Source organism: Chrysemys picta, chromosome 10 (assembly GCF_011386835.1).
Source record: "Chrysemys picta bellii isolate R12L10 chromosome 10, ASM1138683v2, whole genome shotgun sequence".
NCBI lineage: Eukaryota > Metazoa > Chordata > Testudines > Emydidae > Chrysemys > Chrysemys picta.
Window position 1 is genome coordinate 70,544,817 of NC_088800.1, and position 23,250 is coordinate 70,568,066.

The 23,250-nt window shown below is 40.8% G+C and overlaps 1 protein-coding gene across 3 annotated transcripts in view; it reads right to left on the minus strand.

Annotated features, from left to right (window-relative positions):
* Window positions 1-23,250, minus strand: part of SMG1 (SMG1 nonsense mediated mRNA decay associated PI3K related kinase) — a 123,294-nt gene that overhangs the window by 20,127 nt on the left and 79,917 nt on the right. For all 3 annotated transcript variants that reach the window (XR_010591185.1, XM_065559966.1, XM_065559967.1), the window contains exons 26-44: window positions 21,848-21,957; window positions 21,375-21,522; window positions 20,738-20,897; window positions 20,132-20,252; window positions 17,873-18,121; window positions 17,165-17,449; window positions 16,271-16,415; window positions 15,860-15,995; window positions 15,240-15,470; window positions 14,943-15,120; window positions 13,934-14,095; window positions 13,229-13,446; window positions 10,415-10,569; window positions 8,544-8,766; window positions 4,578-4,824; window positions 3,583-3,812; window positions 2,786-3,034; window positions 2,206-2,345; window positions 2,014-2,122 (exon numbers count right to left, since the gene is read on the minus strand). Coding sequence is in view for 2 of the 3 variants with exons in the window: in XM_065559966.1 (XP_065416038.1) it covers window positions 2,014-2,122; window positions 2,206-2,345; window positions 2,786-3,034; window positions 3,583-3,812; window positions 4,578-4,824; window positions 8,544-8,766; window positions 10,415-10,569; window positions 13,229-13,446; window positions 13,934-14,095; window positions 14,943-15,120; window positions 15,240-15,470; window positions 15,860-15,995; window positions 16,271-16,415; window positions 17,165-17,449; window positions 17,873-18,121; window positions 20,132-20,252; window positions 20,738-20,897; window positions 21,375-21,522; window positions 21,848-21,957 (3,496 nt within the window). In the remaining variant the exon portion in view is untranslated. The remainder of the gene's footprint in view (window positions 1-2,013; window positions 2,123-2,205; window positions 2,346-2,785; window positions 3,035-3,582; window positions 3,813-4,577; window positions 4,825-8,543; window positions 8,767-10,414; window positions 10,570-13,228; window positions 13,447-13,933; window positions 14,096-14,942; window positions 15,121-15,239; window positions 15,471-15,859; window positions 15,996-16,270; window positions 16,416-17,164; window positions 17,450-17,872; window positions 18,122-20,131; window positions 20,253-20,737; window positions 20,898-21,374; window positions 21,523-21,847; window positions 21,958-23,250) is intronic.

A 23,250-nucleotide genomic window follows, 5' to 3' on the forward strand; every position in this document is an offset into this window, starting at 1 on the left:
ACATATAGTCTTCCTGGAGGGCTACTTCATTTGTTTGGTATGCAGTAATAAAGAAAAAGGTTCTTAGTGGCTGAAAGAAGTCTCTGAACATGCTCAGTAGTAAGTTAAGATTTCAGTGAAACTTAATGTCTTCTTTGTCACATCACCACAAATTCTCCAGAAACACCCCCTCAATTTACTATTAGAATACAAAAACTTTTTAGGTATTAAATTCTCTATCTTTTATATCCTCATAAGACATAATAGCTTCATAGAGCTTAAGGCCAGAAGATATAATCAGATCATCTAGTCTGACCTCCTGTATATCACAGGCCAGTACATTTCACACAGTTATTCCAGTACTGTGCTCAAAAACCTGCGTTTGGTCAAAGCATATCTTCCAGAAAGGCATCCAAGTCTTGATTTGAGGACATCAAGAGATGGAGAATCCACCACTTCCCTTGGTAGTTTGTTCCAATAGTTAATCACACTCACGGTTAAAGGTGTGCCTTATTTCTAATTTTAGCAGTATGATGGGCTATGTGCTTAGGGTGACCAGATCACCAAAGACAAATATCGGGACGCGGGGGGGGGGGGGGGGGGTGACGTGGGGGGGGGCGTGGCGGGGGGGGTGACGTGGGCGGGGGGCGGGGCCAAAAAAAAAAAAAAAAAAACTTCCTCCGCAAGTGCTGGAGGGAGGCCCGGGAGACTCAGGGGAAGCGCGGGCCGGGGTGAGTAACAGTCCGGCCTGGCCCCGAGCAGGCAGGACTCAGTCGGGCGGTAGGGAGAGGAGGGGGGCGGTAGGGAGAGGAGGGGGGGGCGCCCGCGGGGCCAGGAGGCGGCTGTTCTCCCCCCCGGGCAGCGGGACTCGGGAGCAGCCGCTGCTGCAGCTCCCACTGCCGCGGGGGGAGGAAGCGGCCATGGGGCTCCGCGGCTGCAGCTCTGGCGCCCCCGAACCCCCCGAGCCGGGGCCTGCTGCGGGGGACCCAGCAGCGCGCACGCTGCGCCCAGCCCCTGGCCAGCGTCTGGGCTGCTGCCCAGCTGGTGCTATCGCGCGGCGGCCCTGGAGTGGGGGCAGCAGGCCCCAGCCCCCCCGTCCCGCAGGGGAACGAACGGGGCTGGGCGGCCGATGCCTCCACCCCCGGGGCCGCCGCGCGATAGCACCAGCTGGGCAGCCCAGACGTGCCTAGCCAGGGGCTGGGCCCAGCGTACGCGCTGCTGCAGGCCCCGGCTCGGGGGGTTCGGGGGCGCCAGAGCCGCCGAGCGCCATGGCCGCTTCCTCCCCCGCCGCCTGGCCCCCGCGGGTCGCCCCCCTCCTCTCCCAACCACCCGAGTCCTGCCTGCACTGGGCCAGGCCGGACTGTTACTCACCCCGGCCCCCCGCTGCCTCTGAGTCTCCCGGGCCTCCCTCCAGCACTTGCGGAGGGAGGGGGAATGGTGAGCCCGGGGAAGAGGCGGGGATTCGGGGAGGGAGCCAATCGGGGGAGGAGGGGGCGGAGTCGGGGCGGGGGGGGGGGGGGGAGGGGGGGGGGGGGGGCGCGAGCACTTCCGGGCTCGAGGCTCGGGGCATTTCCTTGTTTGTCCGGTTGTCCCGACCGCACGTCGGTCGGGACGCGGGACAAACAAGGAAATATCGGGACGGTCCCGATAAAATCGGGACGTCTGGTCACCCTATATGTGCTTCTTACATTGCATTTATCTCAAATTTTAACACAGTATTATAAACATAATACTTTATATTTCTGATCTGGGGAGCCTAATTTTTAGAAGTCAAACCTGCCAAACAATGGACCATTGTGATCATGCCAACATCTGGAGCTAAATTTTATATACGTGCACATGTTTTTTTTTTTTAAGTGTTTCACAAAAATATAAAATGTCCCCAAAATAATACTCTTATTTCCTCCATATCAAACAACATTTAAAGAATAAGAATAGAATAAGACTTTGAAAAGGCAGTAAGGAGAAGGGAAGCATTTCCAAAACAAACAACAGATGAGAGTTCCCCACACTTCTAGAAGTCACACAGCCTACCTGTTCACAAGAAAGCCTGAAAACCCCTTCTACTCCTGTTACTCCAAGTGCTGTTTCAATATTGTGTGTCATCCGGAACGGAACTTTTTCTGGTACTCTAAGGCTTTTTCTCTCAAGAGAAAGATTCAGATTTTTAATTATTAAGAAAAAGGTTATAGTTGAACATGTATAAAACAAAAAAATTTTTTTTTACCTTTTTCAAAACAAACATTGTAATCTATATGTACAACTTCTCCTGTAGTCATGTCGATAAGAACATTATCCAGATGTCTGTCTCCAAGACCAATTATATAGCCAACCATGGACATAACTGCAGTGGATCTCGCGTATGACTTTAAAGAAAATTTCAGAATCATGTTTTTGGTTTTAGGAATCTTAAAAATCACTTAATTATTTTATTATTATTATTCTTTTTAGGATAATTCACAGCAGTCAGTTGCAAGTTCTCCTTTACTGATTATCTCAGGACATCTACCAACAGAGCACTCATTTCTTTAAGAACTTCAACTAATAGGCTAATTAAGATACAGGTAATCAGGTTTTCCACTTTTCTAGGGCACCATTTTTTCTGCTTTTACACCCACTCTCTCGCTCTCCCTTCTTCTAACTATCCATATTAAAGCATACACTTCTGCTAAGTGATGATTCAATAGTACTAGCTCACCTGTCCCTACACGAGTGCCATTGCTATAAGCATCCCAAGCATCTGCTGCCCCTCCACCAAGTCAAAAATATGGTTTTAAAAAGGAAAATAATATATGTTATAGCTTACCTGTGTAACTCTCCACCACTCATCAGGTGTAGCACATGATGACCAAAGTTCTTTAGCTAGAAGATTTGGTGGAGTTGCTTCCATAAGCTCCTCTAGAACAGCCTTCATTACGTTCAAAGGCCAGTCACGACGAGATACATCTAGACTAAGCCCAACTGCCTTCAATGCAGGTCCAATTTTACTGTAGTAAAGTTCACTGGGTCTAGGTACTATTCCAGGATTTTGAGGGGTCTGGTAAGAATCCTGAGCCTACAAGAAATTGCATTATAAAGCTCTCTTATTTATTCTAACTACAATACTGAGTTACGAAATTATCTTGAAGTCAGTTCAGACTAAAAAAAATTGGAATCTAAATAATCCTCTCTCCGGATTATTACTTGCAGCGCCTGGACTAACTATTTCAAATTCAGGACAACATTTAGCACTTTTGAAAATCCCATTCTAAAGCTACAGAAGGTAAAGTGACAAAAGAGCTAAGAATGGGAAAAGAAACTGAAATGGTTTAGAGTAACTTTAACTTTAGCCATACAAAAATGCTCCTCCCCTTGAAGTATCACACAAGAATTAAAGATATACCTAAGAAATGTTCCTCTCTCTAAAAGACAAAATTTGACTATACAGTTTTGCCTGATATCGATCAAACCCCATGAGAGATGAACATACAGATCTACTCAGCATGAATGCATGTACAGATAAAAATCATGAAAAATATTTTAATATTTGCTTTAGGTTTTAAAGCAACTTATGAAATATTCCACTTCTGAGAGGTGCTAATTAGTTTAAAATACAGTAGTTACCTTTTGTGCTTGTAAAGCAGCTTCTCGCTGCTGCCACCGCTTGTAAAGGCCAAATAAAGGAGTGGCTCCATCCACCCATTGAATTAGGCCTGATCTTGTTCCCAGTGGTGTCACAGAATAGTGCCTAGCATGAAACCGTGGTGTCTCTTGACGATTAATTGTAGCAAACATGGTGTTCACAATTGATAAAAACTGCATGATTCTCTCATCTAGATGTAAATCTTCTAAACCTGTATTATAAAATTTAAGAAAGTATTCTGTTTAAAATTTAGCTTCTACAACAAACTATAAAAGCTCTTTCCCCTTAAATGAATCCCCCAAAGTAGCATTTCTGAAGTGCACATTTCATTTTAGACTTAAAACAGCTACATATCTATCCAGGCCCGGAGTGGGTTCCTAAGCAATGGGGTATTTGCTAATGGAACAGTCCTTGGGCTTGGGCTGCTGTTCTAACTCCATGGGAGAAGCATGCAAGTGGAGTGCCAGCTCTGCAAAGCACTTCCCTACCGTTCACAGGAATGTGTGAAGCCTCAGGCTGACGCCCTCTCGTCCAGCTACTGCATGAGTTTTGTGAGAGAGTTCAGCTGATAAGGAAGATCAAAACAGGCTGCAGCTGGAACTCTGTTTTCTGTTGCAACAGCCACAAGGACCCACAGGCCTCTTCTTCTGCAGCTTATGTGAGTCAAAGAATCTTACAGCATTTGTGGAAAGAAAAGCCGATGGATGATCGACACTATTACATATGGACACCTACAATGTCTCTCATCCACTGTTCAGGTATAATTTTAAGGGCTGCCTGAAAAGTTTTTTGGCCAGGCTGACTATCACAATCCACACTCAATGTTCACAATACGTCTTTCCAACTTTAGAGGTGCTACTCTCTAACTTACAGGGAGTGTAAGCCTGAATAATGTACATATAAAACATGCATCTGCCCAATATTTTAGCAACCCTCCCCATACACACACAATCCTGAGGAAATTTCCAGGTCTTACCTTTGAAAAGGTATGGGTAGTTCTTCCCATCTGAACCCAGGAAAAGGAGTTTTTTGGGTTTGGTTTTAGTAGGCAGAATTGTGATAGTGCTCCCCACGCTTTGAATCGTGACTGTGTCTCTAGCGGACACTTCTCCGGGGAGTGCTATTTCAGTGTTCAGCGTGGCAGCCAACCAAGGACTAATTTCTTCAAGGCGTAAGAGGTAACTGGCACGTTTCTGTGCTCTTTGTTGCAAACTTAGCATAACCTTTTAAAGAAATTGTTAAAAACCTAAAGTTCAAGCTGATGTAGTGGTAAACATTTACAAAAACAAATAGATTTTCTACTTTCCTGGGGGGGGGGAGGAAGGAATAGCTTTCTTAAGCCATGTATTCTTCCATTTTATTGATGTACTAATCTATATTTACAATTATTGGTGACAAAACCATATCAAAGACTAACATTTTCACCATTTTTATTTAACAAAAGAAAAGGTTTTGGCTTAGTGATAACTGTATTTACAGTAAGGGAATGCTCTTAAAAGGGGCTAGGTTCCTGTATTTAAGATGTGGTACTAGGTCTGTTTTGGGAACAGAAAAAAGGGCAAAGCAGAGCACTAGAGAGTTACTTGCTACCAAGAAATCTGCACATTTTCTCACTTCTGTTTTGCAGAACAGGCTAACTTCAAGAAAACCAATTTACATATTAAATAGCATCCATCTACCAATCCAGTTCAATTACCAGGTTGGCTCTGGCCATTTAACAGTTGGACAAGGTCATTTACAACCTCTCTCTTTTTAGGCATGTCTACACTTAAAACTCTGCCACGATTCAGTATAGACACTACCTACACTCACGGGAGGGCTTCTCCTGCCAATATATGTAAATCCACCTCTCTGAGAGACGGCAGATTGGAAGAATTCTTCCATTGACCTCGTGCTGTATACACTGAGGGGGTTAGGTTGGTATAGCTATGTGCTTGCCTTCACATACAGCACTATAGTGGCACTGCTGCAGTGCTTTAGTGAAGATGCTACTACGCTGACCTAAGAGCTTCTTTCATCAGCGCAGTTAATCTACCTCCCCGAGAGATGGTAGCTATGTCAACAGAAGCTCTCCTGTCGACACAGCGCTGTCTACACATGGGGATAGTTATACTGAACTATGTTGCTCAGGCATATGGATTTTTCATACCCCCGAGTGACGTAGTTTTACCGTAATAGGTCTGTAGTATAGACTTGGCCTATGTCTCTAAACTTTTCACACCCATGACAGACATAGCTACACCAATGTAAGGTCTTAGTATAAACCAGGTTTCAGTTCCCTTTTCCAGCCTGTAAGAGCATTTTTGTTGCTACAACCTTCTAAAGCATCAGCAATAAAACAGGATAGGAGATGACCAAAAAGGAGTCACAAGACAGATCCTAAGACTTAGCAGGTATGAAGTGAGAGATATGTAGGTGTCAGAGCGTAGTTAGCCCCCTTAAGGAGTCAGGGGCACAGCCTACCTCTGAGAGGCTCCACAAGGGGGAATGAGACAGCTCAGGTTCACCTAGGAGAAGTTAACTCATGGAGTAACTGGGAGGCAGTTAATTTGACAGTTTAGCACCTGGACATGATAAAAGGTACCTCAGTTAGAGGGTGTCAAGTATCAGGGGGTAGCCATGTTAGTCTGTATCTACAAAAACAACAAGGAGTCTGGTGGCACCTTAAAGACTAACAGATTTATTTGGGCATAAGCTTTCATGGGTAAAAACCTCACTTCTTCAGATGAATAGAGTGAAAGTTACAGATGCAGGCATGGAGCACATACTGACACATGGAGAGCAGGGAGTTACTTCGCAAGTGGAGAACCAGCGTTGACAGGGCCAATTCAATCAGGGTGGATGTAGTCCACTCCCAATAATAGATGAGGAGGTGTCAATTCCAGGAGAGGAAAAGCTGCTTCTGTAATGAGCCAGCCACTCCCAGTCCCTATTCAAGCCCTGATTAATGGTGTTAAATTTGCAAATGAATTTTAGTTCTGCTGTTTCTCTTTGAAGTCTGTTTCTGAAGTTTTTTTGTTCAATGATAGCGACTTTTAAATCTGTAATAGAATGACCAGGGAGATTGAAGTGTTCACTTACTGGCTTTTGTATGTTACCATTCCTGATGTCCGATTTGTGTCCATTTATTCTTTTGCGGAGGGAAAAGAATAAATTATTATTGGGAGTGGACTACATCCACCCTGATTGAATTGGCCCTATCAACACTGGTTCTCCACTTGCAAAGTAACTCCCTGCTCTCCATGTGTCAGTATATAATGCCTGCATCTGTAACTTTCACTCTATGCATCTGAAGAAGTGAGGTTTTTACCCACGAAAGCTTATGCCCAAATAAATCTGTTAGTCTTTCAGGTGCCACCAGACTCCTTGTTGTTTCAGTTAGAGGGGGAACTCCTGAGGGAAAAGGCAGCTGCCAGAGAGCCAGGACTGCAGAGAAGATCCCAGGAAACTGGTGAGAAGCCAATGCTCCAAAAAGGGAGAAGCAGGGCAAGCCTATAGAGAAAGAAAGGTAGGAGGCAGCAGGGAGCAGCAAGGGACTGAGAAGGATTGGTTCTGGATGATCCAAACAAGGGCCCTGAGCTGGAATTCAGTGGCATAAGGGGAATGGAGTCAGGTGGTGTAGCTTCCCATCCTGCCACAAGGGACAGCTAACAGATAAAGGCCCCATATTACAGTAGGTGACCAAGATGTTCTGCCAGGTCCAGAGCTGCCAACATTGAAGACAGTCTCTACACAGTGCTGGGGTTGAGACCTTTAAGGAAACCATCTAAAACAACTCCGGGATGGTAGTTCATGGAACTTGTTGAAGCTCCAAATGCAGGCTTCAACCAGTAGAAAAATATCAGTCAAATGCACTGGTGGAAGGATTATAAAAGTCTCATTACTTCATAACCCTAAAGTCACACCAAAGAAACCTTCAAAAGAGAGCTGTATTTCCTACCTTGATCTAGCAGCCCAAGTCTTCCAGTACTGAGATGGCAAAGCCAGTACCTGGAGGAACTAGGAGAGACTGCAAGAATTGTGAGATTTTAAGAAAGGGTGTCAGGTGCTAGAAAGCATGTCATGTAAAGAGAACTGGAGAAGTTGAGAACTGCTGTTAAAACTGACTGGAGCACTGCTGGACTTCCAAGAGAGGGAATGTGTTCAGTAGCAGAGTCCGAGCTGACTAGGCTCATGGGGAGGGAGATGGGGAGAAGTTTGAAGAGATAGGATGGGAAAAAACAGGAAAGGAATAGCTGCTTGCTCCTATCATTTTCCAGGATCCCACAGACTAGAAGGTAGGAGGTTAAAAAAGGAAAGTACTACCAGTGGCTGGAAGGTTAGTAATGGAGAGGGTAAAGATATAAGCTGTATTTGTGGCAGAGGCAAAATACTAGGATTTGGTGATCGCAGAGCTCCTATAAGGCTTGGAGAGGGCATAAAAAAAAAAAAAAATGTGCATATGGAACATTACCCAAATTGCAAAGGATGAAGCCAACCTATAGTCGGATGATACTGGAGGACAGATGCTTATTGATGCATTGGTAGCTCTCACATTGCTTCAGTCTGCAGTCTACTTAATCCATGAGAAGATATTTCCTTTGTCCTAACGCACCTCTGCCTGATTACTAAGCATGTCATTCTGCAAACTATAATTTGAGCACCACTGCCCTAATTTGGCCCTATTATGATTTTAAACAAGTTCCCAATGTTAGCTTCCCCTCTTGAGACAAAAATATTTGCCTGTGCAATGAGGACACAAAATCTGATCTTCCCAGATTCAACCAGGTATGATCTAGCCCTAAAATAATGTGACATTCAAACTCATGAAACAGAGGAAGAAACTAACTGGTACATTAGTCATTCCACTAACAAGTAAGAAATCAGTTTAATCATATGTAGCAGAAGTAGTAATCAGATTATATATATAATTTTCTTTATTAGCACATTGAAGATACAGTACCTCTTTAAACGGGATCCAGCTGCTTCCAGGTTTAGCAGGATTAGAAGGGTTCTTAAGTTTTTCCAAAGCATTTTCAATTGCATCTCCATAGTTGTCCTGAAACCATTTTTCATGAGGAGTTTCTGCAGGAGCTGCAGTGATGCTTTGTACATGTTCCAAAGCAAATACAATGGGCTTCATTAGAGCTGTATGCTTTTCACGCATGATTGCTATCTTTTCCTCTCTATGTAGGAAGGAGAGAAAAAAATAATTCTAGATCAGCGTTAAAAATGAAGTATTTTAAAACAAAAGGCATATTTATTATAGGATACATCACACTGACTGTTACCCATTTAAATAGAAAGACTGAAATTAAGATACCAATCTTTCAGGATAAATATAAAATAGAAGAAAATAGGTATTTTAACACCAGCAAGCAATATTTAAAAACCCACAAGTGAGCCAACCAGTCGTTAATACCAGGAAGAAAAAAAAAGCTACTTATGTATGCCCAAAACACTTAACAGCATTTCTGTATTATATTAGAAATGTAGAAATAATTGTCAAAGAACAACCACCATCATTCTTTTAAGCTCCAGTCTTCTTCATAAAAAAAATATTGCAAAACAAATCTGAATTGCAAAACGAACACTGCAAAACAAACCATTTGTGATGCCTTTCAGAAGAGGAGGCAATACACACTGGGAACTTGTCAATGGTTGATGTTTCAGGACAGGAGACAGATCAGTAGTACCAGAAATACTTATATCTAACATTTCAAAAATGGATACATTAGTGTTGGGTACAAAATTATACCAAATAAAATATCTTAGAATTGAAAAGGCGAATTACAGATTGTTAATAGTTAAAGTTGAGTATATTTTGCCACCTTCAATCTTGCCTACCAGTGAAGAACTTAGAATCAAACAGATATATGATAAAGGTGATCTCATACATTAATAAGAGACAACAAACTAAAAGGAGTTAAGACAGGGATAGCCAATCTTTGGTCCTCAGTTCTTTAAACTGTGGCCTTTGAGGGTGGATATGTTAAAGATGAAAATTTGTATATGGTTACATATTGAAAATATGGTCCCCTGAGCTTTGGCTTCTAATTTTTTAAATGAAGCCTCTGAAACAGCCCCATCACTATGGGGAATAAAGGCACAACCTCTCACTTCTTCCTCTCCAGTCACAGGAGCTGCTCTGGGGTGAGAAGGGAGGGCTCTGCATAGTTGCATGCAGCGCTGCATATGAAGAAGCAGTAATAATTTTGGCTTCTTTATCGTCTGCTTCCATGCTAGACTGCAGTAAATTACAGGGAGAGCAGGACTGAAGCTCATCTGATTCTGCCTGAGGCAAGACAAGTGCTTCAAAAGGCATTTCCCTCCTCCACACAGCCATCCACGAAAACCCAGGAATGGAAAAAAGACAACTGAAAACTGAAAATCAATTAAAGCTTCCTGTACAAGCTTAACATGAGCTGTTAACTATCCCTCTGCTACTGTATGCCAGTGGTGAATAGCTGGAGTAGTGTACACAAGCCACTCCCATCTCTACCCCCTGACAAACCTCTACACAGCTGACATGAGCCTGTACTGGGGCTGTGAGAAGGGAAGAAGGAGTAGGATATGAATACTGTAGCTCTATGCCCACAGGTGACTGCTCCATACTGAAGGAATCCACAGCAAAGACCTGTTGGTGTATTTTGCTCCCCTTGCACCTTTTGTGTGGTGCAAATGGAATGCACCAAAGTACCAATTGTTGCACCCTGACCTCTGATACAGATTTAATAGGAAAAGCGTGACTGGTCAATTTAATAATTCTAGTGCACAGTGACAATCTGTCTTTTCTCACCAATTTTTACTTAGGAGTTATTCATGAAAACCTACTTCCGTAGAGTGTTGTTGTTTTGAACCCTCTTGACTTCATCTTCCAGTTGTTGAATCCGTCTGAGGACATACATGTGTTGCTGCAACAGCACTCCCAACCAAAGTTCATCCCAAAGAACTGTAACTCGGCGCAGCTCTGCTACTAGCATCTGAACCTGTATAAAATAAATTAAAATGCCCTTATTTTTAAAGTTCAAGAATTTTTTTTCTAGTTCATCTATTTAATAGCAGCTTGAATGTCTTGAAAGAATGACATCCTTACAGTAAGATTAAAGTTACACTGAAAACTTTAACAACCCTCCACCCAAAAGAAACAGTTACTAACCTTTCTGTAACTGTTGTTCTTCGAGATGTATTGCACATGTCCTTTCCAATGTAGGTGTGAGAGTGCCCAGAACACATCTGCTGGAATTTTTTCCACTGGATTGGCTCCTGCACCCCCTGGTGCTGCATGCTCATAGCACCAGTATAAGGGTCCCCACTGTCCCCGCCCCCCCTTCAGGTTCTTCTTACCGATTGCTTCAGGAGAGGGAACGGCAGGCAGGTCTTGGAATGGAGATGTGCAACACATCTCGAAGAACAAGAGTTATAGAAAAGTTAGCAAACATTTGTTCTTAGAGTGCTTGCACATGTCCATTCCAATGTAGGTGACTCTCAAGCAGCTGCACAGGAGGTGGGCTCAGAGTTCAAGGACACAATGACTACAACACTGCGCAGCCGAAGTTGACAGTCTCTGGCTTGTTGGGTAATGGCATAGTGAGCTGAGGTGGTGTGCACCGAGGACGAGGTTGCAGCCCTGCAGATATCTTAAATAGGGACTTGAGCTAGGAAAGCGGCTGAAGAGGCCTGAGATCTTGTGGAGTGAGCAGTCAGGTTAGGTGGGGGAGGGACTCCCGCAAAGTCGTAACATGCCCAGATACATGAAGTAATCCAAGACTAAATCCTCTGGGCAGAGTTGGGGAGCCCCTTCATTCTCTCAGCTATCACCATGAACAGTTGATCTGCGGAAGGTTTTGGTCCTTTGAATATAAAATGCCAGAGCCCATCTAATATCCAAGGAGTGCAGACGCTGTTCTTCCCCATCTGCATGCAGCTTAGAGTAGAATACTGTTAGAAAAACTGCTTGGCTGCAATGGAATTGTGAAACCAATTTTGGGAGGAACTTTGGATGCAGGCACAGCTGTACTTTCTCTCTGAAGAACATCATATACAGGAGTTCCAATGTGAGGCCTCAGATTTCTGAAACTCTTCTGGCTGAAGTGAGGGCCACTTTCCAGGAGAGGTGCAACAGCGAGCCTGTTGCTAACGGCTTGAAGGGAAGGCCTGTCAGCTTTGACAGGACAAGGTTTAGGTCCCAATGAGAGATCGGTTTCTTTACCTGAGTAAACAGCCTCTCCAGGTCTTTGAGAAAACGGATTACCATTTTGTGTGAAAAGACCAATCCGTTGTCAACTTTAGGATAGAAAGATGAAATGGCCAATTTCTTGTTTCAAGAGCAGAAGGTACTCCAAAATAAGTTGCAATGAGGACTGTATAGGTGGAACCCTGCATTGGGAAGACCAGATGGAGAATCGTTTCCATTTTGCCAGGTAAGTTGCCATGGTGGAAGATTTTCTACTGCCTAGTAGGACTCTATGAACCTGCTCTGAGCAAGCTTGCTCTTCAGAATTCAGCCATGAAGATCCCGGGCCGTCAGATGAAGAGCACTGAGGTTCAGGTGGAGCAGCTGACCATGGTCCTGGGTGATCGAGTCCAGGTGCAGTGGGAGCCGGATTGGGGGCTCCACCAAAAGGCTTAAGAGGATGGTGAACCAGTGCTATCTGAGCCATGCCAGGGCTGTAAGGATGACCCATGATCAGTCCTGCTTGATCCTCAACAGAGCTTTGTGAATTAATGGAAAGGGGGGTGGGGGGGGAGTGCAGGGGAGTGTAATACAGTTAAGTTGTCCATGCCAACAGGAAGGCACCCATAAGAGACACAAGGCTGTGGCCCCTCAGGGAGCAAAACTGATGGCATTTCCTGTTGTCGCGGGTAGCAAACAGGTCTATAAAGGTAGTCCCCCACCTCTGGAAGATGTCCCTTGCCATGTCTGGATGAAGGGACCACTTGTGGCGAGTGGAGATGGACTTGCTGAGGTGATCTGCGAATTGGTTCTGTGTACCTGGCAGGGAAGATGCTTCTAGGTAGATTGAGTGTGTAATGTAGAACTCCCATAGCCGGATTGCCTCCTGGCATAGGGAGGAAGAGAGCACTCCGCCCTGCCCGTTGATGTAGTTAATGCAGTGGTGACGATTTAGCGGGTCTGGTGAAGATGCAATTAGTCGACTTGCCACAGGAAGAGCAGGGCTTAAAATCCGGTGACAGAAGCATGCCCTGGCACTGGCGAGTGGACAAGTCTCTCCAACCAAGTACAGAGGCATCCAAAACACACTAACTACTAAAAGTACCACCACAAAACTAGCTAAACTACAAGAACTATACACACAAAGAAAAGGGAGAAGGAAACCACTGGAAGAGATTACCTGAGCAAAGAGGGAAGTTCCAGCATCCGTCATGGGTGGTAAGAAGGAACTAAAGGGATGCGGGCTCAGCAGGGCTTCATACCAGCGCTATGAGCGCGCGGCACCAGGGGGCACCGGAGCCGACCCAACAGATACCACACTAAGGGAAAAAATTGTGGCAACTGTGCTCAGGGCGCATGCACACCTACATTGGAATGGACACGTGCAAGCACTCAAAGAAGAATACATAATTTCACAAACTGTATGTCTGGTTACAAGTCTGCCTGAATAAATTACAAAAAAATTATTTTACCTGCAACACCATGGTTGGATTTGCAGTAGACAGTTTTTCTACAATTTTGCTATAGCAGTCCTGCATCATTGCTTGGTCTTCATTTAATCCATTTTTTGGTTCATCCTTATTACTTTCTTGAGAAGCCGGGGGACTTCCTCCTTCACATTCACCACCTAATAGTTCTTCACCTTGAATGTTACCTAGCAAAGTAGGGATTGCAGAGGGCAACTTGTTCCCTACATTAGAAAAAGTGTAGGGAATAATATACATATTGCAGTAGCATACCAAGGCCAAATTTTGAATCTGGGCCCCATTATGCTAGGTACTGCACAAACTTATGGACATATAAAAGGCTTAGATATAATATACAAAATCATAATGAAAAAATTATGGTGTGCCAAAGGGGTCTCCATATAAGGTACTTGAATTTTAGACCCTTCACAGGTGTAGTCCATAATACTTCACGCTTTAAGGAGTGTTGTATCAAAGGATATTACCGAAGTGATTAAACTAATCAGAACAATTTTACTGAAATGGCATTTTACTGGATAAACAGTAAAAGTTCAAACATACTGCAGTCTAGCTAGCGGCACACATACATAGACTTGCTGTATTTCTCAGCAAATTGTTTAAAATGGACCTTCTGAACATTTCACTTTGCATTTATCAACTATTTGGCATTCAGTAATAACCCCAACAACAACAAAAAGAATCCTTCCATACCTGAAGACTGGGATTCACTGCTAAGTGAAATGGTACCCACTATTGCAGGATACAATATAAGATGAGGAGAATCTTGAGCTACTCGACACAGTAAATTGCAAATACTTTGACGAACATATACTTCAGGGTGGTTCAAGCGGGAGAAGAGCTGAGGAATAATACCTTTATAAAAAGAAGCAGAAAAAGGGAGTACATTGATTTTTGTACACTCAAGCCACAGAAAGATGTTTTCAGTGGTGTGTAATTTTTGTACCAAGAAACTGAACAGTCACATTCTCCTGTTATTTAATCCACAGCAAGATCTCTACCTTTTACTGTATGCGTACTAGATTATTTCCCCCCACCCCATTCAAGGAGCAGAGTCAATTATATTTAGTACATAAATCTTGCAATAGAGCACTAGGACTTGAGTCCTGCACATTGGGTCTGTTAGAGTCATATAGTTTTTAGGGATTGCATCACTAGAAGCTCCAAAAACAAATGTAATTTTGTGAGAGTGTGGAAGGTGGAATAAGAAGAGACGCATTTCCACTCAGCATCACTCTTTTATAGTCAGGTCACTGCATCTTGCTGACTAATCCTAGCACTTGAAAGAAGTGGTAGGAATTCACCCATTCCTGGAAGGGCTGCCACTGTCCAGCAGTTACCACTGTAATTCAGGGATATATGGTCCATCCCTCTGGCCCAGCTGGGAAGGGGTCATTCACCTTCCTACAAGAAACTTAAAATAGTCTTTCAAATTTGAATACAGGTTAGTCTTTGCAAAAGTCTTGGGAAATACCCAAAATTTTTTAGAAGTTAAGTTTTGTTAGATGAAGAGTACACAATAATCTGCTTATTAGGTGGGAGACAAACTATTGTGTATAAAAATGTTATAAACTTAGGGTTTACAAGGGTTGAAAAACAAAGGTTTGTCAAGATAAGTTTCATAAGAAGTTTTCTGTTTATTTATATTTAGCAAAGAAGTGTGTCAAAATTCAGTTTAATAATTCAGCTAAAACCACCTTACCTCTCCATGGAGCAGTAGGGGTTGTTTCTAGTCCCTGCTCTAGATATTGTCGAAGTTCTCCAGCATGTTTCACAAGTAACCTCAACAATCTCAAGGTTGCCATCACAATAACATCATCAGTGCTTTGTTCAGAAGTGTTTCTTAACAGTAGTCTGGGATCATCTTCATCAAGAGGAACCTACATATTATACAAAGAAATAGCACTCTTAACTGACCATACCGTTTTTGTCATGGGTCTTGAGCTTTAAAAATGTTTAGGAACTAACTTTCATCACCACAGCAGACCGTAATGCATACCTGACCAGCATTGAGTTTAAGGAAGGTAAAATATGCACTGCAGGACAGTTTATAGAGACTGAAGATTCTGTCTACTACTTTTCTCCACACTTTAATTAACCCCTCTGTTGCATTTTCATCAAGATCTGAAAGCCAGGGGCAACTAGTCAACAATTGACGCCATATAACATCCACCATGTCATCTTCTTCATTGTCTTCATTTTCTGTGATCTGTAGGGTCATGTCTTCATCCTAAACTCAGATTATGCAAGAATATTAAGAGGAAAGAATGAGATAATTGTTTTGAACAAGACCACAAAACTTTTCCACAATGTATATTAATTGCTGATCCTGGAAAGGGTAGCCAGGAATTTGAAATGTGTACACACAGTTTTCAGTTGCCTCATTCCATAATATAGCCATAATCTCCCAGAGCAGACATAATGCCAAACACGTATAATCACTAACATAGCTTAGTTCTTTGCGAATTTCTGCATTTTTTGTGCAGTATGCTATTTTGGTAGAAGTTTGATTTAAGGCATTATATAAATATTGTAGTCCGCTACACAATCAGGGAGGAAAGCTAAAGTGGCAAACTGAATGAATTGGAACATTTTTCAAGAATTCAAGTTTCCACTTACCTGAATTCCAGCTGGACGACATACTGCCTGTCCAAGAATGCCATAGATTTTCTCTCGGTCTTCCTCTGCAATGTTGTCAGGAAGCAAGCTTTGAACCTCAGATTTCTCTTTTGGCAGAAGACGGACACCTCCCTGACTGTAACATTTAATAAGTCATCAACCCCAAAACCACAATTAATGTAAATATTTAAAGAGCTACTTACCTTTTTAAATACTGTATATTTAAGGCTTCATCTTAGGGTGAAATTCACCCCTATTCGGAAGGCCAGCAATCAAAACAGAACACAAGTGGCACATCCATCTTGTTTTTGTCTCTGCACCGCACAGGGGTGAATTACACTTATTGAGAGCTAAGATATACTCAACAAATGTGAAGTTAAATTTTTTTTTTAATAAGGATAATGGATTTACCTGGCATTATCAACTACCTTCCGGCCCCATCTGTAAGCCCAACTAGCCAGTGCTGCCCATGACTTGGCTACTTCAGGTGCCTGTACTGAAGACAGGTGATACAGCTGCCCCAAAATGAAGTCAGGTTCTCCAACGCCAATATTTACTGTGGTGATGGAAATAGAGCAACTGAGGTTTACACACAAAAATAAACACATCTGATTCACATTTATGAGAATCCTGATTTCCAAAATACCAGAATTCTGTGCTTCAGAGACTGAGACTTCTATATATCACTTTAAAGAGAGTGGAGATATAGGAAGGGTAAAGAGAAGAGAATATAGATTCAAGTCAGGTAGACAGCATGTGCTGAACAGAGGCCTGAATTAGATAGGAAGTTCAGATTCAAACAAAGAAAAATTTAATTGTGACACTTGGAGAAGTCTCCTAAACACAAACAACTTTACTAACTGCAAAACAGCACAATTGTAAGAGAAATAAAAGTTGTTTAGAAAGAAGATCTGTTACCCCTCGAGGAAAAAAACTTTAAACACAATTAGAAGATTTATTAAAAATATTTAAATACAGATCTTTTATATTCAGTCTGGGTGCTAGATCTTAAGTGAGAGTTTAAAGTTATCACAAAAGCATAACAAAGCATATAGTGCTGCCCTTAGAGAATTCATTCCAAGTTCCTGTATTTCCCATTATTATTTAAATTCGACAAAACACCGAAATATGAATTTTATGTAAAATCTTACCCTAAATCTGAAAATCTTTTTTTTTTTTAAATAGCAAAGCAGTTGTACCACATTAAACTTTACCAGTGCAACTGGCTCCGCCCCTTATTGGAACCATCACATCTGAGTAACTATATAGCCCTGCAAAGCATAAACTAGAAGGAGGAACTTTTACCTGTAGATTCACTTTCAATCCTAGGATATTCCTCTTCTATTGTATTAACAGCCGGCAGATCAATCAAAGTATATACGTTTTTAGACAATGTAGAAAGGCCAGTGAGATTCTGTTGCTGTCGTGCTCTGTATACTTGCTTTAGTTGTCCTGAAATCTCTTTCCATTCGGCTTGAATCCATTTAGCCAGTGTAAGAATAGACTTAGCTACTGCATATTCGGCTTTGGCAGATTTGCAGAAGGATATGGCACAAGAACTCAGCATTTCCATAGCGTGTGTTGACTGACCTATATATCAAGACACACAGTACATTTTTACTAGAGATGTTAGTTTTATTCAAAGCACTTCCCTGTAATCTCAAATTCCACAAATTTCAGATGCAGTTTTAACAAATTATGAACAGAAATGAGAGACTGCCTTTTTCTATCTGCTAATGTTACTGGGGTATTACAAGTCTATACTACAGGGCCAAATATTTGTAAGAGTTAAACTTATAATATAAAAACAATTATATACTCTCAGCAATTTGTAATAAAGTGAGTTTCTCCTCCTTCAAATCTAAACAGCTGAAGAGAAAACTCAGACATTAGTTACTGGGCTGAAAGCAATTTCTAGCTTTACTGTACCATTATAATTTCTTGGAAAAAACAACCTGGCAAGAAGTACCATAAGCCATAGTATCTGTGTGAGGTTATCAAACAAACACTAACCAGCTGTGTATAACAATTTTGTTTTCTCAATATCAAGTTCAGGACTCCATTTTTCATCTATTTGACCGGGTGCTGACAATTTTTTGAAGTGCTGAACTAAATCTTGAGCAGTAGTGGTTTTTCCCAGCTGAACTTCACTGCATTGAGCAAGCAATCGTGTGGCTAGGGCCACATTCCCCCGTTTTCTAGCAAATTTTGCTGCCGTTAGACCCAGTTCCATTAGATGACTTCTAACAGAGACAGTTTGTTCTGAAAAAGAAAGCAAATTTTTGTTAACAAAACTTTGTTTTAAAGCAATAATTGCATTTGGAACACATAGTAGATGATTGCCTCACCATGCCAACCATATACAGAATGCAATTACCAACAAAACTGCACTCACTCTTGGTCTTTTCTTAGTCCATATAAATTCTAATATTCGCTGTATGCCTGCTAGAGTTTTATCTGCAATGATTATAGAAAGATTTTGAAGCAAGATAGATATCCTGGGCAACAATATTAATTTTGATCATGGCTATTCTTACCAACCAAGAAATTGCATACTTCCCCCAGCACCCCAAATGTTTTTTCATCTGCTAAAACAATAGTTTGAAATTTAAATCATATAGCTCTTGGCTGTTTTGAGATTTTAATTCCCCAGTATCTTACAGAATTTGTTGCCTATTTGAACCCAAATGTTTTCTGGAGAGATAACTTCTCAAAGTCTAGCAAATTTATAGCTAGTATTACAGATTTATATTTGCACATAAAAACACTATAATTTGTTTCAAGCCTCATGTTTTCCTGACATCATGGATTTCTTTAGATACTAATTTTAAGGAAATGTTCAGGTTAGATACTATTACATCATTAGCATATAAAGCTATTTTCTGAGGTGTTGTCGTTCTTACTGTGATAAATTTGTTATTCTTTATCCTCTGTATAAAGGCCATGGAAATGTAAAAAGTAAAGGAAACAATGGATATCCTTGCCTAGCTCCCCTGTGTAATTTAAACAGGGGAGCTTTAACTCCAAAAGGCACAGCTGCTGTCGGGCCAGTATAAAGAGCAGTTATCCATTTAAGGAATTGGGGGTCAAAGTCAATATGATAGGACTACACAGACAGAAAGTTCCACTCTATTCTACCAAAAGCTTTCTCGGTATCAAATTCTAACAAAAGAAAAGGACCTCTTTTGGATTTGGCACTATGTTGTAATCCTGGGAAAACTTCCTAAATAAGTATTTTAAAAAACTGGTATGCTGGCTTAAGTCTATGTATACTACTTGCTTTCTCTTCAAAGAAATGAGAGCTGCTTGAATATTTCTAATTGGTTTGCCAGAACCCACATTTGTACTGAGCTTCAGATCATGCTAAACCTTCATTATTCTCCCAGGCACTTTTTTTTTCTTTTTAAATGACCATTAAGTGGGAGTTTTCTTTTCTCAAGATAGAAGAATGACTTAAGGGTTTTTAGATTCTCGACAATGGTCCAAATTCATTATTGTGCGATTTTACTGATACATGTTTTTTTCAGACGACAGATAAAATCCAGAGTATTAGATGGGTGATTCACAGCAAAAAAATATATATATATATATATCACTGACAACTAGTGAAGAGTCTGTTAGGTCAAGTGATATATGAGATGGCTTTGGAGCAGAAGGTTGTGGGCTCTCTCCCTTCTAATATGCATGCAATTTAACAGATGGCTGATGTCAGAGGCCACAAAACTAGTTACATAAGCAAAGCAATATTTTTGCAATTTGTTTTTCCATTTTACAATTCTATTAGACAATATAAAAGTAAAAAAAAACCTGTTTGGAGCCAATTTAAAAAACATCAATCACTCTTCCATAGTACGCTCTCGTCTCATGTAGCTACTTTTAATTCCAGTTTGACATTTCAAATTTGAGACTCATGGATTACCAAAAAAAAAACAGGGCAGAGATTTTACCTATACCCTGCTTCTTTACACACCACAAGCATACTTAAATGACTGTAAAGGAGCTTGTTTTTGAAAACACACTAATGACAGCACAAGATATGGCTAAGAATACAATGGACATGTTTAAAAACTTGAGGATGAGTTAATTGCATTATAGCAACGTTTCCTAAATATTTTACAACATACATAAGCATTTGCCAAATAAAACATGTTTATTTCATATTTCTAAGCAAATTATTTGAACAATGAAAATGCAGGTGCTTCTACCAAAACAAAGATCTAAGTTACTAATTCTGCACAGACGCTTCAGAACGTTAAAGTAAAATTTAGATACCTTTAAGTTTTTCCAGCAATTGATTCTGGTACACAGTATATCTTAGGGCATGCATCCATGGTCTTACATCATGCTGTTTGCACGACCGTAAAGCATCACTAAAAAGAGGGATAAGACAGTCCTGCGGAAGGCATAAAAAATGTCATGTTTGTCATGGAATAATGTAGAGCCTGTAGTTTTCAATACCTAAAGAACATTTTAGAGTGGAGTAAGCTGTAATTTACTAATTTAAATTTATATAGCAAAATAATACCAAAAATATTTGGTTAGTTGGACTGTTTGAGCAGGAATGTTACTGCATGAGAGAGGTGTCTAAAGTAAGGTCTGAAGAGTCCTGCAATGAAGCCCTTTTTACTGTAGGATTACAAAGGTGCAGATGGAAGTGGTGTTAAATAGTCAGAAATTTTACTAACAGATTAAAAATAATTATTTTCAAGTGCAACTATGTTAGGAAATTCAACATGTTCTCAACTTAGTTTGAATAAGAATGAGCCCATCTCTGCAACAGTGTTCGTGCAATAACAGTTCAGTAGAAAGATATTACCTGATGCATGTATTAACACATGACCTTATATTATTTTAAAAATTTATACACAAAAAATATACCTCTGATGAAAGCCTGCTTGATACTGTATTTTCCAAAGCAGATGAACAATATAGCTGCAGAGTGCTCAACACTGGCAATGACTGAGACACAGTCAACGTGGAAAGTCTTAAAGGTCCAACGGCTATTCGTGACGTCTGCTTCAGGTATTTTACAACATTTCTGAAATAAAGATTTAGTGTTAGAAACTAGAACAGTCCATTCTATTAGCTACTAATTGTCCTTGTCTTTTTAATTAATAGATATTGATATTTATTAACATAAAAAAGTTATGAACAGGCAACAGGCAGCAAAATTCAGCCTCTTCGTATGGAAGAAAGGATCAGGTCTTGCATAACCTATCATTTATCATGCACAGTAAATTCCACAGATTGTCTGTTTCAAAGCATTGTTTACTGTCAACTGCCCAGGTGAACAAAGCATTAGATCTCTAAAATTAAAATCCCTCCTAGCGGTTTATACTCCTAATCCATGAAACACAACTTCATGTACTCTCAGAAAGGCAGCCAAACAAAAGCTTGATACTTAAATACAACGAAGACTACAGTTACTAGAAAGTGGAATTTAATGGGTTACAACTTCTCACACACACAAATTATACAAGGTCACTGTATTCACTCAAAGGTTCTTTAAACTTACTCAGTTATCAATTGCCACTTTTGTTCCTGTTCTGTGTGGTTTATAGCTGTTGCCAGACATACTGAACTTCTCAACAACTGTACTTCAATTGCTTTCTGAAATTCTCTTGGATCAGGACTTAGCATGTTAGGAAGCAGCTTCTTCATATCTACAAAGATTATACATACATTCCACAAATGGTTAAAAATTTCCAACCATTACCATAATTCTTTTAATGAGAAAATTACATATCTAAGTCCAAATTCTTTTCTCAAAACACAAATAGAAAAAAAAATACAACAGCATTTAGGATTATGGTTGCCAATTATTTCTCAACTTGGTAAATAAAGTTACAGTCGTTCTGCTGAACTCTGGAATCCATATTCAGAAAGTCTCCAAGTATCATTTCTATATTGATATGGTACAGTATTTTAAGCTTATAATACGTGTTTAGGAATTACTTTGTTTATTATGAATTTTGATTTTATTTTTACCTATTTTTTCTTTGGATCCTCCAGTAAGTAGGTTGATGTTTTCTCCAGGTAGCAGTTCTAGCTGTTCCGTACAGTCAGTAAGTTCTCCACATTCAAAGCTGCTTAAAGATCTGCAATTCAATTTTTATAGTTTTATTTCCATACTTCTACTTCACCCTAGTTGGTGAATATCCTACAACTTAACAGCAATGAAAAGCCAGAAGGAGCACTACGAATAAACCAATTTTCTTTTAACACATTTCTTTCATGTAGCCTTCTGATATGTCTACACTTCGAGCAGGGGGTGTGATTCCCAGTTTGAAGAGATATTCACACTAGCTCTGACTGGCTATATTCTATTGTTAACATGCTAGCTCACAGCAGCACAAGCATCATGAAGGGCTGGCCACCCAGAATGTGTGTCAAAAACATTAGACAGGCAATCAGGGCAGCTAGCCCACTTGTGCTGCTGCAACTACATTCCATTTTTCGCATGCTTGCTCAGTCAGAGCTACTGTAGGTCTCCTCCAGCTGTGAATTATGCCACCAGCTTCAAGTGCAGACATACCTTTATTCAAAGCCCTGAGGTTTTTACACAGCACTTTAGAAGGTGGAATTCAGAGCACATTCACATAACTTTAAAACAAAGATTTCAATCTTAATATACAATCATAATTTGTAAAATGAAGGTAACGTAGCAGAACACAGTTAATTCAATTTCTGCCATTCATGAAAATTTAGAAGCTATCAGACTATCAAAATTAAAGAATAAACATTTCAAAGTTTCATATTTATAGAAAATCATCAATTAGTCCACACACTTAGTGCTCTTCCACTAGGTGTAGGGATGAAGGAAGAAAAAGAATAAGTACTGGCAAATTAAAGTATGATCCTTTCAGGGGAACAAAATTAAAAAAGAGCTTTCCTTTATGTCCAAGGGGGGGGAATCCTGGTTCCATCCAGGCCAATGAGAGTTTTACCATTGACTTGTATAGGGCCAATAAAGAGGCCCCAAATTTTTTTGAAATTGAACTGCTTGGTGCACATGGCAAGAGACATAGGGCTTGTCTACACAGGGACACTCAGAAAAAATAATCCAAACTAAATTTTAAAGGGGATTAGTTAAACTGCATTAAACTCCTACATGAATCTTCTTATTCAGAATTGAAGTGAATTAAGGCCACTTTAATTCTCAATAGTAGCATCCACAAAGGGGTTTAAACTTGATTTAACTAATCCACTTTAAATTTACACCTTCAGTTAATTTTCTTGAGTGTCCTTCCATAAATAAGCTCCGAGAGCAGTGGCTCTCAACCTATTTACCATTATGGGCCACAATGTGTTATGTGGGCCACATCCAATACTACCTGTATATGGCCCTGAGGATGTCACATGGGTTGCAGCTGTGTCCTGATTGGGCCACA